Source organism: Zosterops lateralis, assembly GCF_965231275.1.
Source record: "Zosterops lateralis genome assembly, chromosome: 34".
Lineage (NCBI taxonomy): Eukaryota > Metazoa > Chordata > Aves > Passeriformes > Zosteropidae > Zosterops > Zosterops lateralis.
The window spans coordinates 690,530-708,144 of NC_139794.1; the positions used below are offsets into that span (position 1 = coordinate 690,530).

General features: G+C 52.8%; 3 protein-coding genes across 3 annotated transcripts; all 3 read right to left on the reverse strand.

Annotated features, from left to right (window-relative positions):
* Window positions 1-1,310: 1,310 nt before the first annotated feature.
* On the reverse strand, window positions 1,311-7,452 carry PHF23 (PHD finger protein 23). The gene is made up of 5 exons (XM_083881546.1): window positions 7,390-7,452; window positions 6,661-6,692; window positions 6,361-6,453; window positions 4,749-5,376; window positions 1,311-3,355 (listed from the first exon to the last, which is right to left on the reverse strand). The coding sequence occupies exons 1-5, from the start codon at window positions 7,403-7,405 to the stop codon at window positions 3,144-3,146; spliced, it is 981 nt and encodes a 326-aa protein (XP_083737672.1). The 5' UTR covers window positions 7,406-7,452; the 3' UTR covers window positions 1,311-3,143.
* Window positions 7,453-8,113: 661 nt separating this feature from the next.
* On the reverse strand, window positions 8,114-12,066 carry GABARAP (GABA type A receptor-associated protein). Its single transcript, XM_083881490.1, has 4 exons — window positions 11,858-12,066; window positions 10,694-10,772; window positions 9,649-9,767; window positions 8,114-8,368 (listed from the first exon to the last, which is right to left on the reverse strand). The coding sequence occupies exons 1-4, from the start codon at window positions 11,945-11,947 to the stop codon at window positions 8,303-8,305; spliced, it is 354 nt and encodes a 117-aa protein (XP_083737616.1). The 5' UTR covers window positions 11,948-12,066; the 3' UTR covers window positions 8,114-8,302.
* A 1,337-nt stretch (window positions 12,067-13,403) lies between these two features.
* On the reverse strand, window positions 13,404-17,593 carry SNAPC2 (small nuclear RNA activating complex polypeptide 2). Its single transcript, XM_083881497.1, has 5 exons — window positions 17,298-17,593; window positions 16,392-16,499; window positions 15,594-15,665; window positions 15,207-15,444; window positions 13,404-13,991 (listed from the first exon to the last, which is right to left on the reverse strand). The coding sequence occupies exons 1-5, from the start codon at window positions 17,502-17,504 to the stop codon at window positions 13,795-13,797; spliced, it is 822 nt and encodes a 273-aa protein (XP_083737623.1). The 5' UTR covers window positions 17,505-17,593; the 3' UTR covers window positions 13,404-13,794.
* Between the last annotated feature and the right edge of the window lie 22 nt (window positions 17,594-17,615).

Genomic DNA, 17,615 nt, shown 5'->3' on the forward strand with positions numbered 1-17,615 from the left:
CCCTCTCGTTTTCCCGCCCTTTTCTCCCCTCACATTTCCCGCCCTTTTTTATTCCCTCACGTTTCCCGCCCTTTTGTCCCCTCACATTTCCCGCCCTTTTTTATTCCCTCACATTTCCCGCCCTTTTTCCCCCTCACGTTTCCCGCCATTTTCTCCCCTCACGTTTCCCACCCTTTTCCCCCTCACATTTCCCGCCCTTTTTGTCCCCTCATGTTTCCCGCCCTTTTCCCCCTCACATTTCCCACCATTTTTTCCCTCACATTTCCCACCATTTTTTCCCTCACGTTTCCCACCCTTTTTTCCCCTCACGTTTTCCCGCCCTTTTTTATTCCCTCACATTTCCCGCCCTTTTTCCCTTCACGTTTCCCGCCCTTTTCTCCCCTCTCGTTTTCCTGCCCTTTTCTCCCCTCACATTTCCCGCCCTTTTTCCCTTCACGTTTCCTGCCCTTTTCCCTCCCCTCTCGTTTTCCTGCCCTTTTCTCCCCTCACATTTCCCGCCCTTTTTTATTCCCTCACATTTCCCGCCCTTTTCCCCCTCACGTTTCCCGCCCTTTTTCCCCTCACGTTTCCCGCCCTTTTACCTCCCTCACATTTCCTGCCCTTTTTGTCCCCTCATGTTTCCCGCCCTTTTCCCCCTCACATTTCCCACCATTTTTTCCCTCACATTTCCCACCATTTTTTCCCTCACGTTTCCCGCCCTTTTTTTCCCCTCATGTTTCCCACCATTTTCCCCCCTCACATTTCCCGCCCTTTTCTCCCCTCACGTTTCCCGCCCTTTTTTATTCCCTCACGTTTCCCGCCCTTTTTCCCCTCACGTTTCCCGCCCTTTTTCCCCTCACGTTTCCCGCCCTTTTCTCCCCTCACGTTTCCCGCCCTTTTCTCCCCTCACGTTTCCCGCCCTTTTTTATTCCCTCACGTTTCCCGCCCTTTTTCCCCTCACGTTTCCCGCCCTTTTTCCCCTCACGTTTCCCGCCCTTTTCTCCCCTCACGTTTCCCGCCCTTTTCTCCCCTCACGTTTCCCGCCCTTTTTTATTCCCTCACGTTTCCCGCCCTTTTTCCCCCTCATGTTTCCCGCCCTTTTCTCCCCTCACGTTTCCCGCCCTTTTCTCCCCTCACGTTTTCCACCCTTTTTCCCCTCACATTTCCCGCTCTTTTTTCCCTTCACATTTCCCACCCTTTTCTCCCCTCACGTTTCCCGCTCTTTTTTCCCCTTCACGTTTTCCACCCTTTTTTCCCCTCACATTTTGGGGCTCATTTTGAGGATTTTGGGGCTCATCAGACGGACACACAAAACACAAACCCAGCCCAGGTACGAAGCAACGGCGCCGTTTATTTACAACGGGGGCAGGACTGCAGCCCCCCAAAATCCAAAATATTATCCTTCAAACAAAGAGAGGGAAAAGGGAATAAAAGGTGTGTGGGGGGGGCTCCCCCCAAATTCCAACTGGGGGAGGTTTGAGGGGGGGATCCCCCAAATTCCCCCCTAAAACTCCCCCCAAACTGGGACAGACCCTTCCTGTTTTTGGGGGTGATTCCCCCCTCCTGCAAAATGATGCTCTAAACACCCCCAAAAACTTGGGGGAGGCCCCCCCCAAAAAAGTGGGGTGCAGGGAACGTTTAGAAAAATAACACACATGAAAAAACCTGTTTCCAAAACCTCGGAGTTTGGGGGTGAGGGACCCCCCCAAAATCCCCCTCCCCATTTTAGGGGTGGGATTTTCACCCCTCAAAAATCTTGTACTGGGGTCGAGACACCCCAAAAAACCTCATGAACTGGGGCACGGGACCCCCAAACTTGGTGCCCTGGAGGGTTAAAAACCCCCCAAAACTCCCTTGAACTTAGCGAGGGGTCCCTTAAATTTTAACTGGGACCCCAAAAACCTCATAACACGGGGCAGGGAACCCCAAAACTCTCTTATTTTGGGGTAAAGAACCCCAAATTCCTCCCCCTTTTAGGGGAGTTTTCCCCCAAATCTTAGTTTGGGGTGCGGGGCCTCCGATTTCTCCTTTTCTCAGGGGTGGAACACCCCAAAAATCTCATGATTTGGGGCAAAGAACACCCCCAAAATCCCCCTATTTTAGGGGGAGTCCCCAAAGTCTTTTTGTCTGGGGTGAAGGACCCCCCAAACTTCTCTTCCTCAGGGATGGGGGACCCCAAAATCTCATAATTTGGGGTAGGGGGACCCCCCCTAAAACCTCCCCTATCGAAGGGGGGGCTCCCCAAATCTTAATTTGGGATGAGGGAAATTTCCTCCCCCAAAATCTTCCCATTTTAGGGGTGAGGGACCCCAAAATCCTCATGATTTGGGGTAAGAGCCCCCCAAAATCTTGTACCCCAAACCCCTCCTGTCCTGCAGATGAGGGACCCCAAAACCAACCCCCCCAAATTTTTAACCAGAACCCCCAAAAACCCACAACTTATGGGGAAGGGGGAGGTAAAAGACCCCCCCAAAAATCCCCATTTTTGAAGGAGGTGGACCCAAAAATCTCATAATTTCGGGGGTTTTACAAACCCCAAACCTTCACAATTTGGGAGGGGGGAGGTTCCAAAGGCCAAAAATCTCCCGATTTGAGGCGAGAATGCCCTGAAATCTCCCGTTTTGGGGGCTCCAAAATCTCACAATTTCGAGGGGGAAGAGGGGGGAGATCACAAAACCCAAAAATCTCAATTTTTGGGAAATTTCCAACCCCCCAAACCATCACAATTTCGGGAAGAGGTTCCAAACCTCCCAAACCTCTGAATTTCAAGAGAGATCACAAACCCCCAAAATCCCAAATTTTGGGCCCTTTCCAACCTCCAAAATCTCAAAATTTGGGGACCTTCCAACCCCCAAAATCTTAAATTTTGGGCACCTTCCAACCCCCTCCCAAAACCTCCACAATTTTGGGGGAAGAATCACAAACCCAAAATCTCCAATTTTCCCGGGGAATCTCCCAATTCCAGGGCGGGTTCCAACTCCCCCCCCCCAAAAAAAAAAAAAATCTCAAATTTTGGGAACCAAACCCTCCAAAAAACTTCTTTTTTTTTTTTTTTTTTTCGGGAGAAGCTTCCAAACCCTTTAAAAGTCTCGACCCCTCAAAAAATTGAGATTTTTGGGCAGATTTCGCTGCCAGGAGCCCCCGAATCTCCCCGGGGTGGGGTTTTAGGAGTCCCCCGTGGCCCGGGGGGTGGCGGGGCCGGCCCTGCGGGGCCCCTCGCGGCATTTTTGGCAATAAAAGACGTCGGGGACGTTGTTTTTCTTCACCTTGGCACAGGACAGGTGGATCCAGGTGCCGCATTGGCTGCACTCGATCATGGGCCGCCCCGCGAAAGGTTTTTGGCAGTAGCAGGTGATCAAATCCCACGAGTCGTCGCCTGAAATTAACCCCCAAAAATATATTAAATATTAAAGAATTTATAAAAGGGTTTTAACAATAAAAAAAAACCCACAAAAAGCAGCGAAAATAGAGAAATTTGAGGTTGTGATAACCCCAAAACAATTTGAAATATCCCAGAAAAAAAGCAGCGAAAATAGAGAAATTTCAGGTTGAGATAACCCCAAAATTTGTAACCCAAATCCTGCCTGGGCTCTGGAATTTTTCTCTGGGATAGACCAAATTTTCAAATTTATGTCCTAAATTTACTAGGAACACCCAAAGGTTTTCCTAGGATTGGAATTTATGTCCCAAATTTCAGCTGGAATCCCGAAAATTTCTCTGGGATCACCCATATCTCAAAAATTTATGTCCCGAATCTACCAGAAACATCCCAAGTTTTTTGCCTGGGATTGGGTTTTGCCCCAATTGTCACCTGGAATCTCCATATTTTCCTTGGGACCACCAAAAATCCCAAAATTTCCCCCAAAACTCATCCAACTCCACCATAATCTTCTCATCCATGACTCTCCCGACCCCTCCAGGGACCCCAAACCCCCCTGAGACCCCCAAACCTGAGCCCAAACCCCCCAAATTCTCCTCAAACCTTTAAATTTCCCTCCAAACTGACCCGACCAAACCACAACGTCCTTATCCATGACCCTCCCAACCCCTCCAGAGACCCCAAACCCCCCCTGAGACCCCCAAACCTCACCCCAAACCCCCCCAAATTCCCCTCAAACCCCCAAATTTCCCCCTGAATCTCACCCGACTCCACCATGACATCCTTGTCCCTGACCCGGGTACCACTCCAGAGACCCCAAACCCCCCTGAGATCCCCAAACCTCACCCCAAAACCCCCCTTAGACCCCCAAATTCCACTCAAAACACCCAAACCTCACTCCAAACCCCTCTGAGACCCCCAAACCTCACTCCAAACCCCCTGAGACCCCCAAACCTCACTCCAAACCCCCTGAGAGCCCCAAACCTCACTCCAAACCCCTCTGAGACCCCCAAACCTCACTCCAAACCCCCTGAGAGCCCCAAACCTCACTCCAAACCCCTCTGAGACCCCCAAACCTCACTCCAAACCCCCTGAGACCCCCAAACCTCACTCCAAACCCCCTGAGAGCCCCCAAACCTCACTCCAAACCCCTCTGAGAGCCCCAAACCTCACTCCAAACCCCCTGAGAGCCCCCAAACCTCACTCCAAACCCCTCTGAGAGCCCCAAACCTCACTCCAAACCCCCTGAGAGCCCCCAAACCTCACTCCAAACCCCTCTGAGACCCCCAAACCTCACTCCAAACCCCCTGAGAGCCCCCAAACCTCACTCCAAACCCCTCTGAGACCCCCAAACCTCACTCCAAACTCCCCTGAGACCCCCAAACCTCACCCGACTCCACCATGATGTCCTCGTCCATCACCCTGGGGTCTCCCTCGCTGTCGCTGCCGTCGCCGTCCCGGCTGGTCTCGGTGCTCCCCCCTTCCTTGGGCGCCCCCAGCACGGCCCCGGGCCCCCCCAGGACCCCCAGTTTCCCCCCCTCGGGGGGCGGCGGCAGCGGCGGCGGCGGCGGGGCCGGGGGAGGCGAGGGCGGTTCCTCCTCTGAATCCGTCTCCTCGCTGGGCGAGCCCCGGCCCAAAATCCCTCTCTCGCCTTTTTTCCAGCGCCTTTTTTTGCTCTTTTTCACCCGGATCCGAGAGTTTTCTCGGCTTCCCCGGGAGCCTCCGCCCAGCCCCGAATCCCCGCGGCGGTTCCGGCGCTCCCGGCGTTTCTGAGGGGTCGGTCCCGGGTTGTTTTGAGAAGGAGGAGGAGGAGGAGGAGCGGGGAGGTCGAACAGGGAGTCTTTGAGGCGCATTTTGTCCAAAATCGCCGATTCCGGGGGTGCCAGGGCGCGTTTTTTGGAGGATTTGGCTTTTCGGACGAAGGTCTCGATGGTGCGGAGGGCGGCGGGGGCTGAGCCCCACGAGTCCCCCCCGGCGGGACGGGGCGAGCTGGGGCCGGACGAGGGCCAGGGGGAGTCCTGGGGGGAAAAAAAGGTACTAAAATTTATCGGGATAAACGAAATTCAACCCGCGATACCGAGGGGCCTCAAGTTTACCTCAAAATCCAACTCAGGACTCCTGAATTTACACCCGAATCTGGGCAGGGATGTTCAAAATCCAGCCGGGATCCCCCAGATCCACTCAGGATCCCCCAAATCCAACTCAGGACCCCCAAATCCAACCCAGCACCTCCAAAATCCCCCTCAAAACCCACACCCAGAACCCCCAAATCAACTCCAGGAACCTCAAATTTACCTCGAGACCCTCAAAATTCGCTCCATCTCAGGAGTCCCAAAACACAACCAGGACCCCCAAAAATCCCCCCCAAAGTCGTCCCTCACGAACCCCCGCCTCAACATGGCGCCACGCCGCAAGGCACGCCGGGACTTGTAGTCCCCGCACCAATCATGGCATCCACCCCCCAGCGTCACCCGCGGCGAGCAGAGGGCGTGGCCACCAAAAGCCGCGCTGCGATTGGTCCCCGCGAGTAGGCGGGGCTTTCCCCCCTCAGGGACTTCCCGCGGTGGGCGTGGTTTAGAGCGAGACACCACGCGATTGGCGGGGAGCGCGGGGGGGCGGGGTTGAGCGCGCTGTCAATCAGGCGGGGCCGCGCGGGGCACGCCGGGAGCTGCCGGGGCGGCGGCGGGGCCGGGGGGAACCGGGGGGGGGAACGAGGAGGGGGGGGGGATAAAAACCGGGGACCCCCCGTTAAAAACCTCCCGCCTCTTCAAACCCCCGTCCGGTGCCTCCCCCGAGATCTCCCGCTGCCCCTCCGGTACCTCCCGGTAACTCCCGGTGTTCTCCCGGTAGCCCCTCCGGGACCCCCCCCGCAGGTCTTGGGTTCTCTCCCGTTACCCCCGCGATCCCTCTCGGTGCCTCCGCCGCATTCCCGGCGCTTCTCCCGGCCCTCCCGGTGCTTCCCCGGTAACCCCCGGTGCCCTCCCGGTGCGTGCCCCGGTTACCTCGGCGGCCGCCGGGATGTACCCGGCGTAGGCCAGCACGAAGCTGCAGAACTTATTGAAGTCCTCGATCGTCCTCCGCCGCTTTTCCGGGGGCTGCCGGTACCGGGAACCGAGCGGAGGGAAGGGTTGGGGGGGGACACACACCGTGAACACCGGGATTTTCCCGTTAAACCCCGTCCAAAGCCCCGGGAGCCCTCCCGGGAGCACCGGGAGTGGCGGAAGGCTCGGGCAGAGGGGGAATCCCCGTCCCCGCGCCCCTCCCGGAGCCTCCCCGGGGCCCTCCCGCCGCTCCCCGCTCACCTGCGCTTCGGTTTTCAGCGGCCCCAGCGCTTCTGTGGAACGGGAAGGGACGGGGAGGTCACACCGGCACCGGCACCGGGACCCACCGGAGCCTCCCCGGGATCGGTGCGGCGGCTCCGGAGGCTCCAATCCCCCCCGGTACCGGCTCCGAACTGCCCCCCTTCCCCTCGGTTCTCCGGTCCCGCTCCGGGGTTGGTACCGGGGCTCTGAGAGGTCCAAATCCCCCGGTACCGGCGGCTCCAAACCCCCCCAGTACCGGCTCCAAACCCCCCCAGTACCGGCTCTAAATCCCCTCGGTACCGGCGGTCTCAGAGGTCCAAACTCCCCTCCCCGGTACCGGCGATCTGAGAGTTCAAAATCCCCCCAGTACTGGCTCCAAACTCCCTCCGGTACCGGCTCTAAATCCCCCCCCAGTTCTGCCTCCGGCTCCCCCCGGTACCGGCTCCAGCTCCTCGCCGTTACCGGCGATCTCAGAGTTCCAAACCCGCCCGGTACCGCCTGGAAATCCCCGCCGGTTCGTCCTCCAGCTCCCACCGCTCCCGGCTCCCAACGCTCCCGGTTTGGCCGCTCTTTGCTCTCCCGGCACCGCCACTCCCGGTGTGTCCCCCCTCTCCATTACCGGGACCTCGAGCCGTGAGCCGGTACCGGCACTTTGGCGGCTCCGAGCCCGCCGGTACCGGGCCCGCCGCGCTCCCTCCTTTCCCCTCCCGCCCCGTCCCGTCCCGGTACCTCCGGGCTCGGCCATGGCCGCGGCCCCGCCGGGCCCCCCCGGTTCCGCGCCCGCTCCGTCCGGTGCCGCCTCGTTCCGCGCCGCCCCCGCCAGGCCCCGCCCCCGCCGCCCAGGCCCCGCCTGCTCCCCGCACCGCGCAAGCGCAAACCGCGCCCCTTCGGCCAAGCCACGCCCCTCTCCGGGCGCGAACGGCCCTTTCCTTCACTCACTTTGCGTTCTGCGCATGCGCACCTATCTAATTATGCAAGCCACGCCTTCTCCGTAACATTTTACCCACTGCGCCTCTCATTAAGCAAACCACGCCCCCTTTATGGCTTATTTTGACTCTTACGCATGCGCGCGGCGCTATTATGCAAATTACGCCCCGACCCCGCCCTCAATTTGCTTTCTGCTCATTATGCAAACCACACCCCTCCCGTCTCTTAATACGGAACGGACAAATCTCATGCAAAGCTCATTATGCAAACCACGCCCCCTCCTCGCTCTTACTTTGCTTTGCCCGCAAGCGCAACGATTTTATTTTTTAAGCCACGCCCCTTTCGCCTTCCAAATTCGGCGCCCCAACGCGCGTGCGCGGAGCTCATTATGCAAATCCGCCGAGCTTACCTTGTGCGCACGCGCGGGGAACTCATTATGCAAACCACGCCCAATATTTAAATTAGACAGTACGCACTCTATAAACCACGCCCATCGTCCGCACCGCGCATGTCAGACCACGCCCACTTCCGGTCCAGGCCCTGAGGCGGCTCCGTCGCTTTTATTTGAGGGGGGGAAGGAACTGAGGGGGGGGCGGAAAAAATGAGGAAAAAAACCCCAAAAAAACCCAAAATTAAACCGGGAACGGGGAAAAAATAAACCGGGAAAGAACCGGAAATTGTTGGGAGGGGAGGGAAGGGCGGGACGAGGCCGATCTCAGGCCCCGTAGACACTTTCGTCGCTGTAGGCGATGTAAAGGAAGAAATCCTCCTCGTGGTGCTCCTGAGGGGGAAAAATGGGGATAAAGGGGTTAAAAATGGGGAATTTGGGGGGGAAAAACCGGGAATTTCCTGGGTTAAAAACGGGGAATAACAGCCTGAAAAACCGGGAATTACGGGGTGAAAAACAACCGGGAATTATGGGGTTAAAAACCGGGAAAAAGAGGAATAAAAACCGGGAATAACGAGGGGGAAACCCGGGAATTAAGGGGTTAAATACAACTGGGAATTTCGGGGTTAAAAACCCGGAATTTCAACTTTAAAAATCATCCCAAATTTTCCCTTTTTTCCTCCCAAATTTTCCCTTTTTTCCTCCCAAAATTTTCCCCCAATTTTTCCCTTTTTCCACCCCAAATTTTCTCCTTTTTCACCCAATTTTTCCCTTTATCCTCCCAAATTTTCCACCCAAATTTTCCTTTTTCCATCTCAAATTTTGACTTTTTCATCCCAAATTTTCCCTTTTTCCACCCAAATTTTCCAAGTTCCTTCCCACACTTTTTCAGGATATTTTGAACCCCCGAAATTTCCTAAACCCCCTTTTTTTAAACCTTTTTTTCCACCACTTTTTAACCATTTCACAACTTTTCCCCCCCCCCCCCAATTTTTTCTCCCAATAATCCAAATTTTTCCCTCCCAATTTTTCTCTGGATAATCCAAATTTTTCCCTGATTATCCCAATTTTTTTCTCAGATAATTTCAATTTTTCCCCCCAATTTTTTTCCCTGATTCCCTCAATTTCTTCCTGAATAATCCAAATTTTTTCCCAGATAATCCAATTTTTCCCTCACAACTTTTTCCTGGATACTCCCAATTCTTTCCTGTCATTTTTTTTTTCCTGGATAATCCAAATTTTTTCCCCAATTTTTTCCCTGATTATCCTTATTTTTTCTCTGATTCTCACGATTTTTCCCTCCCAATTTTTTCCTGAATAATCCATTTTTTCCCCCTAATAGTCCAAATTTTTTTTCCTGGATAATCCCAATTTTTCCCCCCCAATTTTTCCCCAGACAATCCGAATTTTTTCCCAGATCATCCAGATTTTTCCCTCCCATTTTTTTTCCCTGGATAATCAAATTTTTTCCCCAGATAATCCCAATTTTTTTCCCTAATAATCCAATTTTTTTTCCTGAATAATCCAATTTTTTTTCCCCCAATAATCCAAATTTCTCCCCCCAATTTTTTCCCCAATTACCCCAATTTTTTCCCTGAACAATCCCAATTTCCCCCCGTTTTCTCCCAGGTCATTTTTTGGTATTTTTGGGTAATTTTAGGTGTGTTTTGGACCTGGTAGAGCTGGCCCATGGTGGCGCTGGTGGGGGGGATGACGTTGTTGACGAAGAAGAACAAAGCGTCCTCGGCCCGCAGGTGGATCCTCTTCCTGATCAGGAAATAGAACTGCCCCACTGCCAAAAAACCACACAAAAATCAGAAAATTCAACCCCAAAAATGAAAAAATCGGCCCAGAAAACCCCAAAAATGAAAAATCGCCCCAAAAATCACCCAAAACAGCTCCAAGGAAGTGAAAAATCGCCCAAAAAAATCCCAAGTCACCCAAAACAACCCCAAGGAAAGAAAAAATTACCTCCAAAAATGAAAAATCTCTCCCAAAAAAACCCAAAAATCACTCAAAACGGCCCCAAGAAACCGAAAAATCGCCCCTAAAAACCCCAAAAATAAAAAATCGCCCCCAAAAAACCCCAAATCGCCCAAAATTACCCCAAGGAACCAAAAAAATCACCCCAAAATTCTCCAAAATGAGCCCCAAAAAACCCCTAAATCGCCCAAAAATTTCTTTAAAACCCCAAACCACCAAAAAATCACCCCCAAAATGACCCCAAATCACCCCCAAAAATGCCCAAAACTCACCTGCAAATTGCCCAAAAATTCCGTAAAAATTCCCCAAATTTCCACCAAAAATTCCAAAAAATTCACTAAAATTTCCCCAAAAAATTCCCCCAAAAATCCCCAAAATTCCCCAAATTTCCTCAAAATTCTCCAAAAATCCCCCCAAAATTCCCTAAAATTCCCCCCAAAATTCACAAAAAACTCCCAAGAAATTCCCAAAAAATCCCCAAAAAATCCCCCAAAACATCCCCAAAAAATCCCCAAAATAAAAAAAAAAATCCCCGAAAATCCCCCAAAAATTTCCCAAAAAACTCCCCAAAAAAATCCCAAAATTCCACGTTAAAATTCCCAAAAACCACCTAAAACCCCAAAAATTCCACCAAAAAAACCCCAAATCACCCCAAAAATCCTCCAGAAAATTAGAAAAAAACCCCCTAAATTCCCCAAAATTCCCAAAAAATCCCCAAAATCCCCCAAATTCCACCTGTGAGGTCGGAGGGCACCAGGTATTTCTTCTTGTCCAGGTCCCCAATTCGGGCCTTGGGCGCCTTTTCCACGATCACCTGAAACGGGGCAAAAAACGGGAAAATTCAGCAAATTTTTGGGAAAAAAAATGGAAATTTGGGAGGAAAAAATTCGTTTTTTTAAAGGGAAAAATTCTTGGATTTTTGGGAGAAAAAATTCCTGAAATTTGGGGGAAAAAAATTTGGATTTTGAGAGGAAAATTTTGGATTTTTGAGGGAAAATCCTTGTGGGTTTTGTGGGAAAATTTGGATTTTTGGGGGAGAAAAAATTCCTGGATTTTGGGAGAAATTCCCTTGGATTTTGGGTTAAAATCCTGAAATTTTAGGGGAAAATTCCCCTGAATTTTGGGTAAAAATCATGAAAATTTAAGGAAAAAACCTGCTGATTTTGAGGGGAAAAAAAAAATCCACCAAAATTTGGGAAAAATCCAGAAAAACTTGGGGGAAAATCCAGAAAATCTAGAAAAAAAAAAAAAAAAAAAAACACCAGAAAAAAATTTGGGAAAAATCCACAAAAAATTTGGGAAAAAAAAATCTACAAAAATTTGGGGTAAAATTGGGGAAAAATCTACAAAAATTTTGGAAAACCAAAAAAAAATTTGGGAAAATCCACAAAAATTCTGGGAAAAAAAAAAAACCCAAAACACTAAAAAAATGAGAAAAATTCTGATGGAATTGGGAAGGGGAAGGGAAAACCCTCAAAAAAACCCCAAATTTCGGGAACTTGGGGGATTTTTGAGGGTCCCGGGATGAATTTTGAGGATCCCGGGGTCGATTTTGGGGGTCCCAGGGAGGATTTTGGGGCTCCAAGGCTGAATTCTGGGTTTCCCACGGAGGATTTTGAGGTTCCCCGGACGATTTTTCGGGATCCCGGGTGGGAATTTTCGATTTCCGGGGAGGATTTTTGGGTTCCCGGGGAGGAATTTGGGGATCCAGGGGGGGATTTTTGGGTTCCAAGGCTGAATTTTGGGGATCCCTGGAAGGATTTTTGGGCTCCCGGTGAAGATTTTGGCCTCCCGGGTGGGGATTTTGAGGCTCCCGGGGTGGATTTCGGGTTTCCCAGGGAGGAATTTTGAGCTCCCGGGGTGGATTTCGGCCTCCCGGGCGGTGATTCCGGATCTCACCGGGACTCGGTCCGGGTACTTTTTCCGGATCTTTTCTCCCTCGCAGCGGCGTTTCTCGAACGGGTGCTCCTCCTTGTACAGGAACTTCATGGCCGGGCCGGGCCGGGGGCCGGGGCCGGGGCCTGCTGGGGCCGGGGCCTGTTCGGGGCCTGCACCGGGACCGGGACCGGCAGCGGAGCCTCGGGAGCGCGCAGGGATCCGGGCCCGCCCCACCGCGCCTGCGCCAACGGCGGGACCTGCGCCGGGAGCGGCGATACGGAAACGGCGTAACGGGGTCCCATTGGCGGTAATGGAGCGGAGATACGGAAACGGCGTAACGGGCTCCTATTGGCGGTAATGGAGCGGAGATACGGAAACGGCGTAACGGGCTCCTATTGGCGGTAATGGAGCGGAGATACGGAAACGGCGTAACGGGCTCCTATTGGCGGTAATGGAGCGGAGATACGGAAATGGCGTAAAGGGAATGAGGAATAGCCCTCAGCGCTGCGCAAATGGCGTAAGGGAGCGGGGAGTGCCCTCAGCGCTGCGTAAATGGCGTAAGGAGCCCCCGTTAACGGCAATGGAGCGGAGATACGCAAATGGCGTAATGGGGTCCTGTTAAAGGTAATGGAGGGGCGCAACGGAAATGGCGTAAGGGAATGAGGAATAGCCCTCAGCGCTACGCAAGCGGCGTAAGGAGTTCCCATTGACGGCAATGGAGCGGCGCTACGTAAATGGAGTAAGGGAATGGGGAGTGCCCTCAGCGCTACGCAAACGGCGCAAGGAGTTCCTTTGGACGGGAATGGAGCGGAGATACGGAAATGGCGTAAAGGGCTCCTATTGACGGCAATGAAGCGGAGCTACGCAAACGGCGTAAGAGAATGGGGAGTGCCCTCAGCGCTACGGAAACGGCGTAAGGGCCTTGCCCTCAGTCCCAGTTGGTCCCAGGGGGGGTCCCGGTAACTCCAGGGGGGTCCCGTTAATGGGGGAGGGTCCCGGTAACGGGCCGGGGGTCCCGGGGCCGCGGAAGGATCCCCGGGCGGTGCTGCGCCCGCTCATGTGACTGACGTCATGTGACTGACGTCACCCGGTAATAGGGCGGGTCACGTGCCGGGTGGGGCATAAACATTGGGGACACGTGACCATCAAAGGGGGCGTGGCCAACGCGGGACGGGCGGAACCATCGGGGGAGAAACGGGGGGGGGAAATCCATCCCAGTCCCTCCCCGTCCAATCCCAGTTTATTCCAGTTCATCCCAATCCCTCCCAGTCCAATCCCAGTTCATCCCAGTCCAATCCCAGTTCATCTGTTTGTCCCAGTCCCCTCCCAGTTTATCCCAGTAACTCCCAGTTCCCTCCCAGTCCCTCCCAGTTCATTCCAGTTCATCCCAGTCCCTCCCAGTAACTCCCAGTTCCCTCCCAGTCCATCCCAGTCTCCTCCCAATTCATCCCAGTTCACTCTCAGTCCATCCCAGTATAACCCAGTTTATCCCAGTCCCCTCCTGACACCTCCCAGTCCCTCCCAGTTTATCCCAGTCCCTCCCCCAATCAAGTCTCAAACGCTCCAATTTTGGGAAATTCGAACATTTATTTTTTTTCTCCCCCTTCCCCAAAACCTGGGGAAGATCCGGGAGGGAATTCAGGACCAAATTCCCAAAATTTCGGGATTTCCCCCAAAAAATTTTTGGGAATTCCAAGAAAATTTGGGATTTCGAGGTCTCATCTCAAGGAATTTTGGGACCCTCCCACTCAAAAGCTCTGGGAATTCCCAAAAAATTCAAGATTTCCACCCAAAAATTTTGGGAATTCTCAAAAATTCAGGACCCCATCCCCAATTTCCAAAAATATAAAATTTTGGGGACCCCCCCCCCCAGGGAATTCTGAGCCCTCCAGGAAATTCAAGACCCCCCAAAATTTTGGGAATTTCCAGGAAATTCAGGACCTCCCACCCAATTTCCCTCAGGCCGCCCGTCCCAGTAAGGCCAGTGACACCAGTAAGGGGTTGAGGGGGGGGCACTGGGAGGGGGCGGGGCCTCGGGGGGCGCTCAGGGACCCCCAGACACCCCGGAAGTGACGTCGGAGGGTCCCCAGGGCTCCTCCCAGTGCTCCCAGTTGGGCCGGCAGCGCTCCCAGTAAGGACAGGACCACGGCGGCCTCTGGGGGGGAGAACAGACCAGTTTGAACTGGGACCCCCTAAACTGGGACTGGGACCCCTAAAATGGGACTGGGAACCCCCAAAATGGGACTGGGATTGTCCCAGTTTGAACTGGGAACCCCTAAATGGGACTGGGAACCCTAAAATGGGACTGGGACGGGCCCAGTTTGAACTGGGAACCCCTAAACTGGGACTGGGACCCCCCAAAATGAGATTGGGGAGGACTCAGTTTGAACTGGGACCCCCAAAATGGGACTGGGACCCCTAAACTGGGACTGGGATGAGCCCAGTTTGAACTGGGAACCACTAAATGGGACTGGGATCCCCAAAATGGGATTGGGACCCCAAAATTTGGGACTGGGAACCCCCAAAATGGGACTGGGATTGTCCCAGTTTGAGACTGGGAGCCCCTAAATGGGATTGGGACACCCCAAAATGGGACTGGGAACCCCCAGTTTGAACTGGGAACCCCCAAAATGGGACTGGGAACCCCAAATTTGGGACTGGGACACCCTAAACTGGGATTGGAATTGTCCCAGTTTGAACTGGGACACCCTAAACTGGGACTGGGAACCCCAAAATGGGACTGGGATGGGACCAGTTTGAATTGGGAACCCCTAAACTGGGACTGGGACTCCCTAAATGGGACTGGGACCCCCCAAAGTGGAACTGGGATTATCCCAGTTTGGAACTGGGATCCCCCCCTAATTTTGCCCCCCCTCCCCAACAAAAAAAAAAAAAAAATTTGGAATCTCCCCAAATTTGGGGATTTTCTCTCTCAATTTTTGGCATTTCCCTCCCAAGATTTCAGGTTTTCCCTCCCAATTTTTGGGATTTTCTCTCCCAAATTTTTGACTTTTTCCTCCCCCCAAATTTTCAGGTTTTCCCTCCCAAATTTTTAGGTTTCCCCTCCCCAATTTTTCAGTTTTTCCTTCCCAATTTTCAGTTTTTCCCTCCCAAATTTTGGGATTTTCTCTCTCAATTTTTCAGGTTTTCCCTCCCAATGTTTGGGATTTTCTCTCCCAAATTTTTGGCTTTTCCCTCCCAAATTTTCAGGTTTTCCCTCCCAATTTTTAGGATTTTCCTCCCAAATTTTTGGGGTTTTCTCTCCCAATTTTTGGGCTCTCTCACCTCAAATCCCTCCCAAATTTTTGGCATTTAAAAACCCAATTTTTTGGGCTTTTTCCCCCCCAAATTTTGTTGTTTCCCCTCTCACCTGCAGGTCCCAGCTGTGTCTCCTCTCCCCCCGAGCTGATCTTGGCCAGGAATTGATAAATCTTCCCAAAATCCACCTCCAGCCCCTCAGGATTTGGGGTCTCCGAATTTTGGGGGTTCCCCAAATTCTGGGAGGTCCCTGAATTCTGGGGAGGCTCCAAATTTTGGGGAGATCCCGAATTTTGGGGGGTTTTGGAGTGTTTCAGGGTCAGGGGCTCCGTGGCTGCCACTGTCAACACCTGGGGGGGATTTTTGGGGGTTTTTTTGGGTTTTTGGGGGGGTTTTGGGGGGGTTTTGAGGCCAAATTTGGGGTGGGGGATTTGGGGGACCCCAAAATCCCCCCAGAATCCCCCCAAATCCCCCAAAATCCCCCCAAATCCCCCCTGACCTGGGAGAAGGCGGCGCTGGGGGGACCCTCCAGGGCCCCCCCCATGAGGGTCTCAGTCAGGTCCTGCCACACCTGGAATAATAAAAATGGGGTTAAATCCATAAAAATTGGGTTAAATAAATTAAAAATTGGGTTTGGAGTCCTGATTTCACAAAATTTCCCTCAAATCTCCCCAAAATTCTCCCATATGCCCCCAAAATCCCCTCAGCACCCCCCAAAATTCTCACAGGACCCTCAAAATTCCCCCAAATCCCCTCAAGACTCCCCCCAAATTCTCCTCAGGGACCCCAAAATTCCCCCAAATCCCCCCAAAATCCCCTCAGACCCCCCAATTCCCAAAATCCCCCCAATATTTCCAAAAATTCCCCCAAAATTTCCCCAAATTCCTCCAAATTTTTCCCAAATTGCTCCAAAATTCCCCAAAATTGTCCAAATTTCCCCAAATTCCCCCAAAATTCCCCCAAAAATTTCTAAAATGACCCAAAATTCCCCCAAAATCCCCCAAAATTCCCCCAAATTCTCCCAAATTGTCCAAATTTCCCCAAAATTCCCCCAAAATACCCAATTTTTTCCAAAATCCCCCAAAATTCCCCCCCAAATCCCCCCAAAATTCCCCTAAATCCCCCAAAATTCCGCCAAAAATTCCCAAAATCCCCCCAAAATTCCCCCAAATCCCCCCAAAATTCCCCTAAATCCCCCAAAATTCCACCAAAAATTCCCAAAATCCCCCCAAAATTCCCCCAAATTCCCCCAAAATTTCCCAAAATTCCCCAAAAATTCCCAAATTCCCCCAAAAACCTGGATTGGGGCCCGGATGTGGCGCTGGGAGCGCAGAAAATTCTGGAATTTGCAGCTCAAACCCTCCCGGGCCGCCCGACCCCGGAGCCGCCGCAGAAACACCCGGATCTGCCAAAAGTGGGGGGAAAATTGGGGGTTTTTGAGAAAATTTGGGAATTTTTGGGGAAAATTTGGGGGATTTGGAGGGAATTTGGGGGATTTTTGGGGAAAATTCAGGGATTTGGGGGAAAATTCGGGGATTTTGGGGGGATATTTGGGGATTTTGGGGGAAATTTGGGGATTTTGGGGGAAATTTGAGAAATTTTGGGGGAATTTGGGGAAAATTTGGGGGATTTTGGGGGATTTGGGGAGGTTTTGGGGATTTTGGGGGAATTTTAGGGAAAATTTAGGGATTTTCGGAAGAAATTTGGGGATTTTTGGGGAAAATTTGGGGGATTTGGGGGGAAATTTGGGGATTTTGGGGGGAATTGGGAGGATTTTGGGGTCTCTGAGGGGAATTTGGGGTTCCCCAAGTGGGAATTTTGGGGGGAGTCTTTAAAGGGAATTTTGGGCTCTCTGAGGGGCTCATTTTGGGGTCTTTGAGGGGATTTTGGGGTCTCTGAAGGGGAATTTGGGGTTCCCCAAGCGAGGATTTTGGGCTCTCCCAGGGGGGTTTCTGAGGAGATTTTTGGACTTTCTGAGGGACCCATTTTGGTTTCTCTGAGGGGCTGATTTTGGGCTCTCTGAAGGGGGATTTGGGGTCCCTGAAGAGAAGATTTTGGACTCTCTGAGGGGGGTTTTGGGAGGGTTTCTGAGGGGATTTTGGGTCTCTGAGGGGCCGATTTTAGGGTCTCCCCAGAAAGGATTTAAGGAGCGATCCCTGATCCTTTCAGGAGCTCTCAGGGTCCCGTTCGGGGCTCTCCCCACCTCGGCCTCGCTCCTGCGGGGCAGTTTCTCCCTCAGCGCCGCCGGCAGCAGCTGCTCGGGGAGGCCTCGCCGGGCCTGATCCCTCAGCGCCGCCAGCAGCTTTCTCTTCTCCCGCACCCCCCACCGGCCTCGCTGGGGCCCCTCGGAGCTCAGCGAACGCTCCAAAAGCCGCGCCGGGAGCGCCCGGAGCCGCCGCGGGGGTTTCATGGCGGCGGTTCCGTCATGGCGGAGGGTTCTCCTCCCTCAGGGAAACAACATGGCGGCCGCGTCTTGTTGGCGCGTTTTTGTGACGTCACAAAGAGCGCCACGCGACTCGAG

Bases quoted from the DNA above. Each gene is read 5' to 3' on its own strand.
- PHF23 (XM_083881546.1), bottom strand. The intron at 6,454-6,660 runs GTGAGCGGGGAG...CGGTACCGGCAG, and splicing joins CGCTGAAAACCGAAGCGCAG to CCCCCGGAAAAGCGGCGGAG. The intron at 3,356-4,748 runs GTGAGGTTTGGG...GGTTAATTTCAG, and splicing joins GGACATCATGGTGGAGTCGG to GCGACGACTCGTGGGATTTG.
- GABARAP (XM_083881490.1), bottom strand. From the start codon at position 11,947: ATGAAGTTCCTGTACAAGGAGGAGCACCCGTTCGAGAAACGCCGCTGC. The intron at 10,773-11,857 runs GTGAGATCCGGA...GCCCCGTTTCAG, and splicing joins AGTACCCGGACCGAGTCCCG to GTGATCGTGGAAAAGGCGCC. The intron at 8,369-9,648 runs GTCCAAAACACA...TTTCCCCCTCAG, and splicing joins CCATGGGCCAGCTCTACCAG to GAGCACCACGAGGAGGATTT.
- SNAPC2 (XM_083881497.1), bottom strand. From the start codon at position 17,504: ATGAAACCCCCGCGGCGGCTCCGGGCGCTCCCGGCGCGGCTTTTGGAG. The intron at 16,500-17,297 runs GTGGGGAGAGCC...CACTTTTGGCAG, and splicing joins CCCGCAGGAGCGAGGCCGAG to ATCCGGGTGTTTCTGCGGCG. The intron at 15,445-15,593 runs GTCAGGGGGGAT...AATCCCCCCCAG, and splicing joins CCAGCGCCGCCTTCTCCCAG to GTGTTGACAGTGGCAGCCAC.